General features: G+C 38.6%; 1 protein-coding gene across 1 annotated transcript in view; it reads right to left on the reverse strand.

The window, feature by feature from the left end:
• LOC124612669 (ADAM 17-like protease) overlaps positions 1-16,247 on the reverse strand; it is a 135,748-nt gene that overhangs the window by 20,604 nt on the left and 98,897 nt on the right. The window contains exons 7-8 of the mRNA XM_047140994.1: positions 14,739-14,933; positions 1,911-2,049 (exon numbers count right to left, since the gene is read on the reverse strand). Of these exons, the coding sequence (XP_046996950.1) occupies positions 1,911-2,049; positions 14,739-14,933 (334 nt within the window). The remainder of the gene's footprint in view (positions 1-1,910; positions 2,050-14,738; positions 14,934-16,247) is intronic.

Raw genomic sequence — 16,247 nt, forward strand, 5'->3', positions numbered from 1 at the left:
TGGAAGTGAAACATGGACGATAGATAGTCTAGACAAGAAGAGAATAGAAGCTTTCGAAATGTGGTGCTACAGAAGAATGCTGAAGATTAGATGGGTAGATCACATAAGTAATGAGGAGGTGTTTAATAGGATTGGGGAGAAGAGAAGTTTGTGGCACAACTTGACTAGAAGAAGGGATCGGTTGGTAGGACATGTTCCGAGGCATCAAGTGATCACCAATTTAGTATTGGAGGGCAGTGTGAAGGGTAAAAATCGTAGAGGGAGACCAAGAGATGAATACACCAAGCAGATTTGGAAGGATGTAGGTTGCAGTAGGTACTGGGAGGTGAAGAAGCTTGCACAGGATAGAGTAGCATGGAGAACGGCATCAAACCAGTCCCAGGACTGAAGATCACAACAACAACAACAACATTGTCGTGTAACCACTTCACCACAGGCCATGCATTATTAATGGGTGCTCAATAGTGTTGAAAGATGCAATCGCCATCCCCAAATTGCTCTTCAGCAGTGGGAAACAAGAAGGAGCTTAAAACATCAATATAGGCTTGTGCTGTGATAGTGCCATGCAAAACAAGGGGTGCAAGGCCCCTCCATGAAAAACATGACCACACCACAACACCACTGCCTCCGAATTTTAACGTTGGCACTACGCACGCTGGCACATGACTTTCACCGGACTTTGCCATACCCCCATAACCAACCCCCCCCCCCCCCCCCCCCCCCCCCGCCATCAGATCGCCACATTGTGTACCGAGAGTCACCACTCCACACAATGTTTTCCCACTGTTCAATCATCCAATGTTTATACTCCTTACACCATGCGAGACGTCATTTGGTATTTTTCTGGCATGATTTGTGGCTTATGAGCAGCCGCTCCACCATGAAATTGAAGTTTTCTCACCTCCTGCCTAACTGTCATATTACTTTCAGCTAATCTCGATGCAGATGAATATCCAGAGGTGAAAGCCAGAAGGCACAGAAGTTGTTATACAGAGATCAGTGTGACACACACTAGACATAAAGAGGATTTCGACAGCTTGAGTGCTGCAGTGGTGACCTTTATTTTCAGTATGTTGCTACTAGATACACCTGTTACCTGAAGTGTGACTAAAACTTCACGGCCCTGTGCCTGCAGTGCAACATGATGCTCCATTTCTCTGGTGAGTGATTGCTACCAATTGCACAAACATCTCCGGTGCTGTGGTTGTGGTTGTTGTTATTGTGTCCGTAGTTAAGGAATCATTCCCAGCATATTTTAAGCTAGTGAAGGGAAACCTAAATGAGGAAGGCCACATGGGGTTTCAAACATGATTACTCATAAATATGAATCTGGTGCACCAGTGTATCTTCTTACTTGGTCTGTTTCAGTTGTTTCTGTCATCTATTATAGGGATCACAGACAGTTAACTCATCAATGCCTTCAACTACTGTCAGTGAAACTATTTTACTGAAGTATATTAAATCACTATAGTGAAAATACTCAGGTCATTAATACAGTGGGTTGAAATTACACTTAAAAAGCACTCATCATGCAAGAAAAAACACAATATCTGAATAATGAGAGTCCATTATAAATGACATTCTCAATTCATAACTATAAGATGTTAAAAGGCCTCTGTGTTAGAAAATTAGTTTATCTTTTGCAGATACTTTGTGTGGTATCAAGCATTGTGTGTTGAACATCTTGTTAATACAGTGGAAAAATATGCAACTATCAGAAAGCACTAGTTCAAAAATCAGCCCATCAACAATGATACCAAATGTTGAATAATTTTCAACAAGACAGCCATAAATTGTAACTACAGCTTCATTTGGTGTCTCAAAAAACATGCTCTGTGCTGAACTACAGTGGTCTAAGCAGGCTTACGGAACAGGAGTATGCAAGCTGTTTAGTGTAGTCAGAATCTAACCTGGTGTGCAAATGCCTCCAACTGAATTCCTTCTTGGTGAACCCACATATGCGAGCCCTAGGATACCTCCTTCAAACTTTAGGTCAGTGAAAAGATGGGCTAAACAGAAGTCCTTATGGCTGTATTCACGACTAAAAACCTAAACATTACACCTCAATCATAAATTTATCTACAACTATTTTCAAACAGACTTCAAATTTAGAGACTTCAACATTAAAAATCCAATGATTTTTTTTTTTTTTTTTTGTACAACACAGAAAAACAATCACTCAGGTACCTCCTGGATGTATAAAATTAAGCAAAGTAATGAATGAAAACTTTTGAGGTATTTAACAGGGTGCCACAAGAAAATCATATGTAAGTGAAGAATAAAACAATGGAGATCTGTTAATATCAGAAATGATAAGTAAGAAATGAAGGATGAAAACTATTGATTCCCTGGTCCTCCTTTCCTACAATTCACTCCTGAAGCAAAGGTCAACATTCTTGGAGGTAACAAATATACACCTGAAGCAAAAAACTTCACACAAAAAAAGAGGCTCTAATTGGAATAATTTCTGTTATGATATCCCACATACATTATTTTTTTCAGATTAAGTCTTTTTGCTGTGTACCCACTGTGCTGTGAATGTATGATCCTAATACTTTTGCTACTAAGATGCTGCACTGTCATATTTAGCATTGTTTATTGTGACTGTATGACAGTGACTTTAAACTGATCTGAGTAATGCATCATATTTGTTTCACTGTACAAGTAGTTACTATGATCATCACTTTTATTCACAATGGAGAATCTGTACATATTTTGTAAGTTTACAGCTTTCATTTCTGCTTAAGAATACAGTTATTGCTTTCCAACAACTTAAATTTCATATTGTTGCATTTTTCTCCAATTTTTAAGATATTCCATCAAAGCAATGGGCTCATACCACATGTGTCTCATCTGAATAGGAGCTACAAAAAATGTGCAGGAACAGCAAAATACCATTATTATTATTTATCGCATATTACAGGTAGCATATGGTGATTTTCTGCAGGTTTTGAAGTTTCACAAATGTGTATGGGGAATGTTACATGCAGAAAGCTTGTAACCATTCTGCCTTCAGTATATGCACCACTACCACCACCGCCACCGCCACCACCACCACCACCTTTGGAGACAGCACTGTGTGTGACAAATTTTGCCAGTGGTTAAATGCTAATTATTATTTTCTCGTGTTAGTACAATTTACTGATAACACTACAGTTTCAAGGCATCTTGGCTACAGCTTAATTTATTTCCACTGTTTTGTGGCCACTCACTGCCAACATTAGCTGTAAAACATGCAAGCCACCTCGCCACAGTAAGTTCCTTGGTTGACTGGGAAGATAATAAGATAAGAGACTCTCAATTCAAAGGAGACTTGTTTTCAGCATCACAGGCAGCTGTGTCCATTCTAACAGCCACACTATGGAAACTGTCCTCACATGTACATCAAAATAAAAGGCTCCTTTAAAACTCTCAACAATCAGGTCTGAGTTCCTTAATTTCCTATCTTATTGCAATTTGTTTAGCTTTAACCTTTATTTTGTAACTAACAGATTAAGGTCAGAATACAAATTTGCTCTTAGAAAGGAGTTGCAGTTTAAAATTTGGTTTCTAAATTTCTGTCACCACCACATAATCTAACTGAAACCTTCTGGCATCTCTAGATCTCTTCCACAAATACAATGCTCTTTCTGATTTTTAAACCAATTGTTAGCAGTGACTACATTGTACGGTGTGCAAAATTCTATCCAGTGGCTTCTTCTTTCATTTCTGCCCCCCCCCCCCCCCCCCCACTCCCTGTCAACATTCATTTATTATTTTTCCTTTTCTTCTTCTTCTAAGCTTCTTCTTATTTCCACCCAAATGGAGGATGAAACATTCCACACTCTAAACTGTATACTGCCAAATTTGTTTCCTCTGATGACAGCATCTCCCTGAGTAGTACCTGACCAAAATAAAAAAGGGGGAGCTATTTTACTTCCAGAATGTTTTACCCAGCAGAATATCACCACCAAACACACAGAAAAGCTATATAAATCCACCTAGCTTTATGTTGTCCATAGTACTAACATAGAAAACCCATACTGGATAATGTTACAAGCTCAGATCAGCCAATCATCCTGACTGTTATCCCTGAAAATATTTGAATGGCTGTTGCCTCTTTTCAGAAACTATGTACTCATTTGGCTTCTCCACAGACTGCAGATACTCCTCCAATGAGGTTGCACCTGGAGGACAACTACCTGTTTTACTGAAGCACGCAAACTACACTACCATGAGTATTTCCATGGTGCACGAGAGGATGTTTGATTACTGAAAAACAATTTAAAGACTATTGGCACAGCCATCAAACACCGGAGAATTGACAGAACTTTTTGAAAACTCAGAAGAAAACATCCAAAATCATCAGACAAATTAAACACACGCACCATCACAAACGATTAGAGGAAACTGATAATGATTTTAAAAGAAACAACATGAGAAACTCTTATAGGACATTTAGGGAAGAACTAGCAACCTTCAAGCCACCCTCTCTTTGTTTGTGGCACCCTGACGGAACACTTGAAAAGAACACAAAGGCAGATTGTGAAATCCTGAAACAGCATTTCGAGGAGTTACACAACTGTGAACCACCAGCAGACAAACTTGACTTTCATGTTGCGACCCCAAACCAGGATTCAGCTCCACCTACGCATGAGGAGATATGAAACATTTTATCACATCTCAAAAGCAACAAAGCACCAGGGGAAGATGGTGTAATTGCCGACATGCTCAAGATTGAAGGTGAACTCTTGACTGACAGACTGAAAACTATCATTGCAAATATATGGGAAAGTGGAGTCATACCAGCAGATTGGAAAACTGCTTTGATTCACTCTCTACAAAAAAAGGGCGACAAGATTGATCCCAACGACTATCAAGTCATTTCACTCGTACCAGTTGCTTACAAAGTGCTCTCACATGTTCTTCTCGGCAAATTAGAACAACGGACAGAATATACGATCGGTATCTGTTGAAGTCTGCTCAATTAATGAAGTAGTTTTGTTATCTAGATCATATTATCTGCCAACATCGATCCTACGCAGAACAGATCTGGAACCTGAAGATGATACTGCAACGTTGTCAGTCGAACAGCACAGTAGTCAGCTTCGTAGATTTCAAGAAAACATACGACTCAATTCATCGCACCAATCTGTTCAATACACTTCGTGAATATGGTGTAGACAACAAAACTACTTCATTAATCGAGCAGACTTCAACAGACACAACCTCAAAGTAAAATTCATGGAAGAAGTTTCTGAACCTTTTCAAATTAGGGCAGGAGTGAGACAGGGTGATGGGTTGTCCCCACTCATCTTTGATCTGATACTGGACAAGATTATCAAGACATGGGAAAAAGAAATACCTGGAATAAATATGGGAACAATGAACAAACAAATCAACATAAAATGCCTTGCTTTTGCTGATGACCTAGCAATAGCTACACCATCGAGAAACTTCAACACTGGCAATGAAAAGTGGCTCACAAAACACTAGCATAAAAATTACGTAAAGCTTATACAATGACCTGGAACAAATACAATAAGAAATTGCTATCCACCCAAGCCAAACTTCACCACTATCATACAGTCATTCTTCCGGAGGTGCTCTACGCAACTGAAACATAATCATTAACCATCAACATCAAGGGCATTAAGAAAATGGAAAGGCAAATACTCAGGAAAATATTTGGACCCAAGATTCAAGGTGGTACCTCGATGTTCAAAAGCTCTGAAGAACTGTACTCAAGGACTGAATGTTTCACGTCAGTTGCACAGAAAAGATGATTGAAATTCTACAGACATTTAGCAAGAATGGACACCTCTAGAATTACCAAGAAAATCTTCTTTATCATCAAAGGAACTCGCCAAACCAGAGCACGCTGGCTAACAGAAACCCAAAATGACCCCACGGAACTCAGTATTGACCCACTAGAAACCACACGGACTGTGTACAGACAGAAAATGAACTCTCATAAGTTCAAAACGAAAAACCTGACAGAAAAGAATCTGAAATTGAAAAACGCACGGATACAAGAAAGAATACAGGCCCATAGTGAAAGGATGAGGACGTTTTGGGAAGAAAAGAAGAATAAGAAAGCTAAGAAGACCAACGCTAACTAATGGTTCCACATGCTCCTTAGACTGTGAAATGAATAAATAATAAATATAATAAAAAGACTATACAGTACTTGATGGTGAAACAAAATACATGAAACATCATGTGCATAAACACCATGCAAATGAAGATCAACTTTCAGTGTAGCTCCATCCGAAAGAAATATTTTTGAGATAACATATTATGGATTCACTTTTGATCAACATTGTGTGTGGGTCAATGTTATCACTGCTGTGACTTGTTACACGTGAGGCATCAAGTTGGAGCCCGAATGACTACATCAAGACTGAAGATGCCCCCCTCTCCCCCTTTCCTGCTCCTCTCCATCCAGTGTGTGGGGGAAGACGACAACTTGACACAGCCAAGTTGACACAGAACCTGTCACAAAAGACCAGAAGATGACAGGAGTGACACTCAATGAAATATTCCATCTTTACAATGAGCTCACCCAACTGAAAAGAAGAAGATTTCCTCTGCTGATAGCTAAGGTTTTCTGGGATGAAAAAGGGATTATTCTTATCTTGTTGAGAATAAAATCCTAATTGTCAGTTACTTATGCCAGTCATATTGAAAAAAGAGAACTGTCACTCATCATGACAATCCCCATGCTCACAAAGGTGCTTTAGCAATGAGACAACAGAAGAATTTGACGTAAGAATTGTTGGAACCTCCACATGTGCACCAAATTCGGCATCCCCTTTACCATCTACATTCAAGTAAATTTGTGGCCAAGATATATGTCAAGTCTAATGGAATGTTTATAACAGTCACACTATCCAGAATCACACCTCTGGGTTAGATTCTAATCACTGGAAAGAGGGTATAAAGGGCATGTATCTAGAAGTGTACTATGTCAAAAACTAAATGTATCACTGAGATAAGAAAGATGTTAAGTGAAGAAATTTTCTACCTTTTCTCTTTCACATAATGCTGGTTCCCTCATATACATTGATGAACCAAAACTTTAAGACCACCTGCTTAATAGCATACTGGTCCACATTTTGAACACAATACACAAGTGATTCTTCACAGAATGGTTTTGACAAGTCCTTGCTAGATTTCCAGAGGTATGTGGCGCCAGATGTCTACAACCAGGTTACACAATTTCCGTAAATTACGGGACGATGGTTTGTGAGTGTGGAGTTGCTGCCCGATAGCATCTCAGATGTGTTCCATCACGTGTAGCTTAGTTGAATTTGGGGCCCAAGGCATCAACATTAGTTCACTATCATGCTCCTCAAACCATTGCAACACAGATTAGATTAGATTAGATTAATACTAGTTCCATGGATCATGAATACGATATTTCGTAATGATGTGGAACGAGTCGAATTTTCTAATACATGACATAATTAGGTTAATTTAACAACATACTTAAGTTAATATAACAACTTTATTTTTTTTGTTTTTTGTTTTTATTTTTATTTATTTATTTATTTATTTTTCCTTAATTTATATCTAAAAATTCCTCTATGGAGTAGAAGGAGTTGTCATTCAGAAATTCTTTTAATTTCTTCTTAAATACTTGTTGGTTATCTGTCAGACTTTTGATACTATTTGGTAAGTGACCAAAGACTTTAGTGCCAGTATAATTCACCCCTTTCTGTCCCAAAGTTAGATTTAATCTTGAATAGTGAAGATCATCCTTTCTCCTAGTATTGTAGTTATGCACACTGCTATTACTTTTGAATTGGGTTTGGTTGTTAATAACAAATTTCATAAGAGAGTATATATACTGAGAAGCTACTGTGAATATCCCTAGATCCTTAAATAAATGTCTGCAGGATGATCTTGGGTGGACTCCAGCTATTATTCTGATTACACGCTTTTGTGCAATAAATACTTTATTCCTCAGTGATGAATTCCCCCAAAATATGATGCCATATGAAAGCAATGAGTGAAAATAGGCGTAGTAAGCTAATTTACTAAGATGTTTATCACCAAAATTTGCAATGACCCTTATTGCATAAGTAGCTGAACTCAAACGTTTCAGCAGATCATCAATGTGTTTCTTCCAATTTAATCTCTCATCAATGGACACACCTAAAAATTTGGAATATTCTACCTTAGCTATATGCTTCTGATTAAGGTCTATATTTATTAATGGTGTCATACCATTCCCTGTACGGAACTGTATGTACTGTGTCTTATCAAAATTCAGTGAGAGTCCGTTTACAAGGAACCACTTAGTAATTTTCTGAAAGACAGTATTGACAATTTCATCAGTTAATTCTTGTTTGTCAGGTGTGATTACTATACTTGTATCATCAGCAAAGAGAACTAACTTTGCCTCTTCATGAATATAGAATGGCAAGTCATTAATATATAATAAGAACAACAAAGGACTCAAGACTGACCCTTGTGGAACCCCATTCTTGATAGTTCCCCAGTTTGAAGAATGTGCTGATCTTTGCATGTTACGAGAACTACTTATTTCAACTTTCTGCACTCTTCCAGTTAGGTACGAATTAAACCATTTGTGCACTGTCCCACTCATGCCACAATACTTGAGCTTGTCTAGCAGAATTTCATGATTTACACAATCAAAAGCCTTTGAGAGATCACAAAAAATCCCAATGGGTGGTGTTCGGTTATTCAGATCATTCAGAATTTGACTGGTGAAAGCATATATGGCATTTTCTGTTGAAAAACCTTTCTGGAAACCAAACTGACATTTTGTTAGTACTTCATTTTTACAGATATGTGAAGCTACTCTTGAATACATTACTTTCTCAAAAAGTTTGGATAAAGCTGTTAGAAGGGAGATTGGACGGTAATTGTTGACATCAGATCTATCCCCATTTTTATGCAAAGGTATAACAATAGCATATTTCAGTCTATCAGGGAAAATGCCCTGTTCCAGAGAGCTATTACACAGGTGGCTGAGAATCTTACTTATCTGTTGAGAACAAGCTTTTAGTATTTTGCTGGAAATGCCATCAATTCCATGTGAGTTTTTGCTTTTAAGCAAGTTTATTATTTTCCTAATTTCAGAGGGAGAAGTGGGTGAGATTTCAATTGTATCAAATTGCATAGGTATGGCCTCTTCCATTAACAGCCTAGCATCTTCTAATGAACACCTGGATCCTACTATATCCACAACATTTAGAAAATGATTATTAAAAATATTTTCAACTTCTGACTTTTTGTTCGTAAAGTTTTCATTCAATTTGATGGTAATTCTGTCTTCCTCTGCTCTTGGTTGACCTGTTTCTCTTTTAATAATATTCCAAATTGTTTTAATTTTATTATCAGAGTTGCTGATTTCAGACATGATACACATACTCCTGGATTTTTTAATAACTTTTCTTAATATAACACAGTAGTTTTTATAATTTTTGATAGTTTCTGGGTCACTACTCTTTCTTGCTGTCAGATACATTTCCCTTTTCCGGTTACAAGATATTTTTATACCCTTAGTAAGCCATGGTTTGTTACAAGGTTTCTTACGAGTATATTTAACTATTTTCTTGGGGAAGCAGTTTTCAAATGCATTTACAAAAATGTCATGAAATTAATTATATTTTAAATTGGCATCAGGTTCACGGTACACCTCATCCCAGTCTAACTGCTGTAGGCTTTCCCTGAAATTTGCAATTGTTAAATCATTGACTGAACGTACTACTTTGGAGGACTGTTTAGTATTGCTGAATGGAGCTATGTCATATATTGTAACTAGCTGTGCACCATGATCAGAAAGACCATTCTCAACAGGCTGAGCATTTATCTGGTTAAACTTATCTTGGTCTATAAAGAAGTTATCTATCAGTGAGCTGCTATCCTTTACCACCCGAGTAGGAAAATCAATAACGGGTGTCAAATTGAAAGAACAGAGTAATACTTCAAGGTCATTTTTCCTATTACCCTCTTTCAGAGAATCTACATTGAAGTCCCCACAAATAATAATTTGCTTCCCCCTGTCTGACAGATAGCACAACAAGGAGTCCAAATTTTTCAGAAATAGATGAAAATTTCCTGATGGGGACCTATATACAGTTACAATTATAAATGTGCCTTTATTTAATTTAAGCTCACAGGCAAATGCTTCTATATGTTTCTCTACACAAAACTTTTTTGTTTCTATACATTACTGGCTTTGTGACACAGGCAGTTATCCTGCTGGAGCCTGCCTTTGTCATCGAGGAAGACATCAAGCATGCAGAGATAGAGGTGACTCGTAATAACAACACTGGCCAATAGTGAAAATGTAACTGGGATGAAATAAATATTTGTTAACTATGCTGACCATGCTGATAATGAAAATGACAATAACAACTTGAATTAGCTCTTGTTCCTAATTTAAAGACGAGTGCTATTAATTACAATTATATTTTATTAGCATTCACGGCCAATCCCTTAATGGTAAGGTTTCAAAATCCAGCTGATGGTAGACAGAGTGATGAAGTTTCTGGCAATAATAGCTATGTGTATTTTGTTGCTATTTTTAGCCTGGGCCCTTAGCAACAAGGGGAAGGGGAAGAGGATGAAGAAGAGAAAGGGAGGAGTGGAGCATGTTTCTTTTAAGCATAGTTTCAGTCTGTTACAAGCTGTGTTGTGTTTCCGCGCTGCAATAAGAATGTGTTACTGAAGTGTAATCATTGCATGTGGTTACTGTAATTCATGTGATTGAATTTGCCTCACACATGGGTAAGTAGTTCTGACAATTTCTGGTATATTTGTGGACAGACCACACTGCAATCACAAAGGAGGCCACTAATGCTATGTAAGAGGAAGGTGTACAGACTGTACTATTGCTATTAAATCAGGGAGCAGGACAAGCCCTGGGCTCCTCATGTATGTTGCGTTCGTGGCCAAATCATAAAAGATCTTCCACAGGTTTTGCAACACCCATCATCTGATGAGAACCATCAAACCAAGTAAATGATTGTTACTCCATTAACACATGGTATTTCCTAGAAGGAACCGTCTTTCTTGACATATCCTAACATACTGCTGGCCATGAGACCACTACCTCATGGAGACGGACTGGTCTGTTCCTGTCCCACCTGATTGTAACAGTGACGAGGGTGGTAGTGAAATTAATGCTGCACCATCACCTTTAAAACCCAGTTCTTCAATTTTGTGTGTAATGATTAATGTACAGAGATTCACAAAATAACACAATGTGACCTTAATGACCTAGAGAGAGATCTAGAACAGCTGAAAGATAAAGCTAAACTGTTTGTGTCTTACTTGGGCTACAATACAGCTACACCAAATTCTGTTGCTTCCTACGCCTCTGGGATAGCTGCACCAAAGCACTTTATTATAAAGAGACAAACTTGCCTAAGCATTGATCACTTGAACCAGCATCTCACAATCTTATGCATGAAGCATTTGTTAAAACAAAGAACATAAGCCTCCAAGTTCTTCACATAAAATTGACCTATTGAAAAACTTCATTAAGGCCATGGACAAAACTGGGGAAGCATTTATCTATTTGCACAAGAAATGTCTAAGTCTTAGTGAGGTGAAAATAAAAGAGGAAATTTTTGTCAGTTCCTGGATACACATACTGTGCAAATAAGAGCATTTCAACATCATCCTGACCGGTGATGAAAAGTTAGCTTGGGATGCCTTTGTCCAAGTGTCAACAAACCTTCTAGGAAATAAGAGGGCAGAAAACTGAAAGGATCTTGTAGCAAATCTTCTGCACTGCTACGATAGACTGGGGTACACCATGTCCTTGAAGTCCCATTCCCTAGATTCCCACTTCGACTTCTTTCCTCACAACTGTGGTGCTGTAACCTATGAGCATGAGAACATTTCTACCAGCAAATTTCAGACATGGAAATGAGATGCCATGGAAAGTGGAGTGCATCAGTGTCAGCTGATTACTGCCGGGCGCTAAACAGGGAATCACCAACAGGCAAAGCGGTTGCGCCTTCTCTGACATTCCTCCAAGGGATAGCACAAAAGCATAAGCTTATATAGGCAATAATGTAAAGTTATCATAACTTTGAAATAAGAGCTAAACTTATATTTTCAATAACATTTTCGCTATCAGCATGCCTGAAAACATAAAGATTAGCTGTTTTCATGCCAGTTACGGAAAAAAGTGAAATTTTTTCGGCTAGTGTAATGTTCACATAGTCCATTGCTCTCATGATGCCTTTGCTTACTACCCTTAGTCCATTGCTGTCATGATGCCTTTGCTTACTACCACAAGCCCCATGGAAGCCCTGGTGAATGTTCTCTATAGCATGATGCCGCCCCCAAAAGACTGCATTTGTGGCGAGGTGCCTTTTTAAGCAGCAGCTATTTGTCTGGATGATGGCATATCAGGGCATGACCATCGACATGATGTAACAAAAATCATGATTCAACCGATCAGGTGACTCATTTCTACTGATCAGGTCCAGGCTTGATGATTCCATGTCCATTGCAAAGGTAACTGACAACGTTGCTGGACAACATGCGAACACGTATGGCTCTTCTGTGCGGAGTCCTATGTGAACAATGTGCACTGAATGGTGTGCACTTGCACTTACACTGGCTTTGTACTACGTCATTGTATTTGTCACAAATTATCACTTCTTCTACTTTACACAGTAGCAAGCCTCTGACCACCTACTGCCAGTTTTACCATCTGACACCCACTTTCCATACATGCTCACAACAGTAGCATGCAAACAGCTTGTCAGCTTCACCATTTCTGAGATGTTTATTCCCAGGTTCCAGGTCAAAACACACTGCCCTTTGTCAAAGTCCCTTATCTTAGTGGATTTCCGCATTTGAGACCCTTACTATCACTAGAATGATTCCCCACTCACTTCTGCTTCACTTATAGACTTTCCTTAACATGTCATGTGCCATCAAAACCACCAGGTGGTATTCAGTTTTGACTCATCACTGTATATACTACCTTCTTGAGGCCACATATGCTTAGCAGCTGATGAAGTCACCTCTAGAATCTTCTGTAAGAGGAAGCCGTTGTTGCAGTGTGGCCATGGCCACTTGAGAATATAATAGCCAAAAGTCACTGGCACGTGTAAATCACTGCCACTTGTTGTGCAGATCTTTTGGATGTTAAGTCGGTGGTTACAAGTTGTGGTCATAGTCTATTAACAAAAAAAGGATGAAAATTCAATTGCCTGGCCACCTGCCTAAATCTGACCAGCCTCCAGTCTGCATACAGCTCTCAATACAGTTTTTTTTTAATCAAACTGTTCTACCATGCTGGCTATGTCTGTTGCCTTCTCTCAGTTTTACAACATCAATTGCTGTTCTATTCTGAAATATTTAGTTGCCTGTTTATATATAGATGACAAGAATATTACAGTGCAACTGACTGGCGCATGGTGTTTTTATTTAGGACTGCTGTAGAAACAACGAACTCAATTGTCATGTAAACTGCTTCATGGTTCCCATATTTATGATTACATTTTTGCCTTATCCATAGTATTTGGAAGCTAGTGCACATTAAAAACTATTCACTGGTTAAGAAAGAAATCAACTCTGATTTGGATATAAGCTGGCAGCCATCTGGCCATTGGGTTCCGTTATGATGGTAGAAGTTACCTACCATTCATTTCATGACTGACACTAAAATTATGAAGCTCTCAGTCAATACCACAGAATTATAAACAACAAGTGCTATTAAATAAATGTAAACAAAAATATAAGGAGTGTTCAAATGAAAAGGCACGAAACCCTGTAACAACCAAACTGGTTGAAATTTCCATGTGTGGCTTTGGGATAACAAAGCGAGACATCTAAGGCCATGAATGTAGTGTGCAGCTTGGTTGCACATTTGTCACCTCCCCCTAAAAAATTCAAAGCTGTACCCTCAGCAGGCAAGGTGATGCTCACAGTCTTTTTTGACATACAAGGTCCGATACTCATTGAATTCCTCAAGCATGGCAAAACCATAAATAGTGACACGTACTGTGGGACACTTCGTACACCATGCAAGTCCATCAAGAGCAAATGGCCTGGGCTGCTCATGGAGGGAGTTATTACCCTCCATGATGAAGTATGTCCACATGTCTCTGAGGTCACACAAAGTATAATGGTCAAGTTGAAGTGGGAGCATCCGCCCTACAACCGGGACATGTTGCCCTGTGACTTCCATGTCTATGGTCCACCTAAAAAAACATCTCAAAGTGAAGGGCTTCAACACGGATGACAAATTGAAGGACACAATGGATGACTGACTTCTGTCACAGACACAAGTATTTTGGAAACATGGAATCCTCGTGAAACAGTGGGATAGTTGTGCTCAGGCCTGTGTTAATTACTTTTGAATAAAGACTTCAATTATAAACACAGTGCTGTTTCATACCTTTTCTTTTGAACACTCCTCGTATAAACATAAAAAGTTTCCTCTATCATGAAAAGTACATTCCTTCTTCCCAGGTATTAAGACACCTGGTTAAGGTAATAATGACACCAAGGTCCAAATCATGACACTGTTCAAAATTTAGAGAACACAGAAAAATCTGTAATCACATAGCTATAACTTTCCATGCTAATTTTACACGGCAAAGCATGCTGAACATCACATGTTGCATTATAAGTTAAACTATCATTTCAAAATATGAAGCAACATGTATGTGCCACATTCTATGACTGACACTGCAGTAAAAAAATATGAATCCACTATTCGATATTAAAGACGAACACTAAAACTAACTACGTACCTCCAATAAATTCCGGACATCCCATTTCTCTCTAACCATATTGTAATGAGCTTCTCCACCACGCACTCTGGTAGGTTCGCTATGGACAACTATCTTCTTTATTACAAATCCCATGCCCTTGAAGCCATCATTTTCTTGGCGGTCATGCCATGTTGTGTCATTGTAAATCTTATGAACTCTATCTATCAAGCTAATCTGGAAAAAAGAATCCCTGGTTGTTATAACTGCAACAAAGAAATTATGATTTTCTACAACTGACTAATTCCATTAAATATTTTTTTAAAATCCAGATATTTGGTATCACATTAAATATTTCTATAGCAACAACATGGAAAGGCTAGATTGCTGTTCATCACATTGAGGGGGCATAGAGTTGCTGACAGGCACAACAAAAGGGGATACTAGTATTCTTTTTTGTTGTGACTATCTGAAACTTAACGCCTCCTCCATGTGGTGAGTAGCGATCTACCCTTCCCATATTGTTGGTATTCCATCGTCTTTCAATACTATAAATATTCGTACAACTGGCCATGCATGCCACACCAAAATTATTCTGTTAAATACTGCTGTTTACTGTGTAAAATCTGTAGCTTTGTGGCTTAGTGGAAAGTGTCAGACTACTAATTTTTTGACACTAATTGCTTCTTTCACCTCTGCTTCTTTCATATATGTAATAATGCAACTTTTGTAAAATGAAGAAACTGCACAATAGTTGCTGAATTGACAATTTTTTACTGCATAAACATCCAGTTTCAGAAAAATCATCGGTTTTTGGGATTTTTCAAGCTCCCCCCTTTTTACCCCTTTTGTTCAATAACCGCATTAGGGCGAGGATGACCTCATATGGTTAAGTGGTTTTTTTTGTAAGTGATGTCCTGTTCTCTCTTATTTTATTTTAGAAATTTTAACTGACTTTTTTTAAAAAGCTTGAGGATCATCTTCCATTGTCTTGTAACACAATACAGGGCGTTTCAAAAAGAAAGAGCAGATTTCAAACATTTATTTCTCAAAAACTACAAATGATAGAAACACAATTCAAACGTTTCTTGTCAGAGAAAGGTTCAAAGTTTTTCAATGGTCTGCGCAGAAGTTCCATGCAAATCCGCAGTGGCGCTGGCGTTTGTTTGTAGGAAAATGGCGACGACACCACAGGAACGATCATTTTGTGTGCTGCAATTTGCAAAGTTAGAGTCCATTGTTGGTGTGCAACGTGCATTCCGCCGTCAATTCAACAAACAGCCGCCTCGTCATAAGCAAATTTATGAGTGGCATCACAGATTCGTAGAAGATGGTTGCATCTGCAAGCGAAAAAGCACGGGTCGTCCACGCACATCGGATGAAAATGTCGAGCGTGTCCGTGCAGCTTACGAAAGGAGCCCTAGAAAATCCACGGCACGGGCAAGTCACGAACTAAACATGTCTAAAACAACGGTATGGCGCGTTCTGAGTAACCGTCTGCACATGAAGCCGTACAAACTGCAGTTATTGCAAGCATTGCGTCCTGACGAC

This window comes from Schistocerca americana, chromosome 4 (assembly GCF_021461395.2).
Source record: "Schistocerca americana isolate TAMUIC-IGC-003095 chromosome 4, iqSchAmer2.1, whole genome shotgun sequence".
Classification (NCBI taxonomy): Eukaryota; Metazoa; Arthropoda; class Insecta; order Orthoptera; family Acrididae; genus Schistocerca; species Schistocerca americana.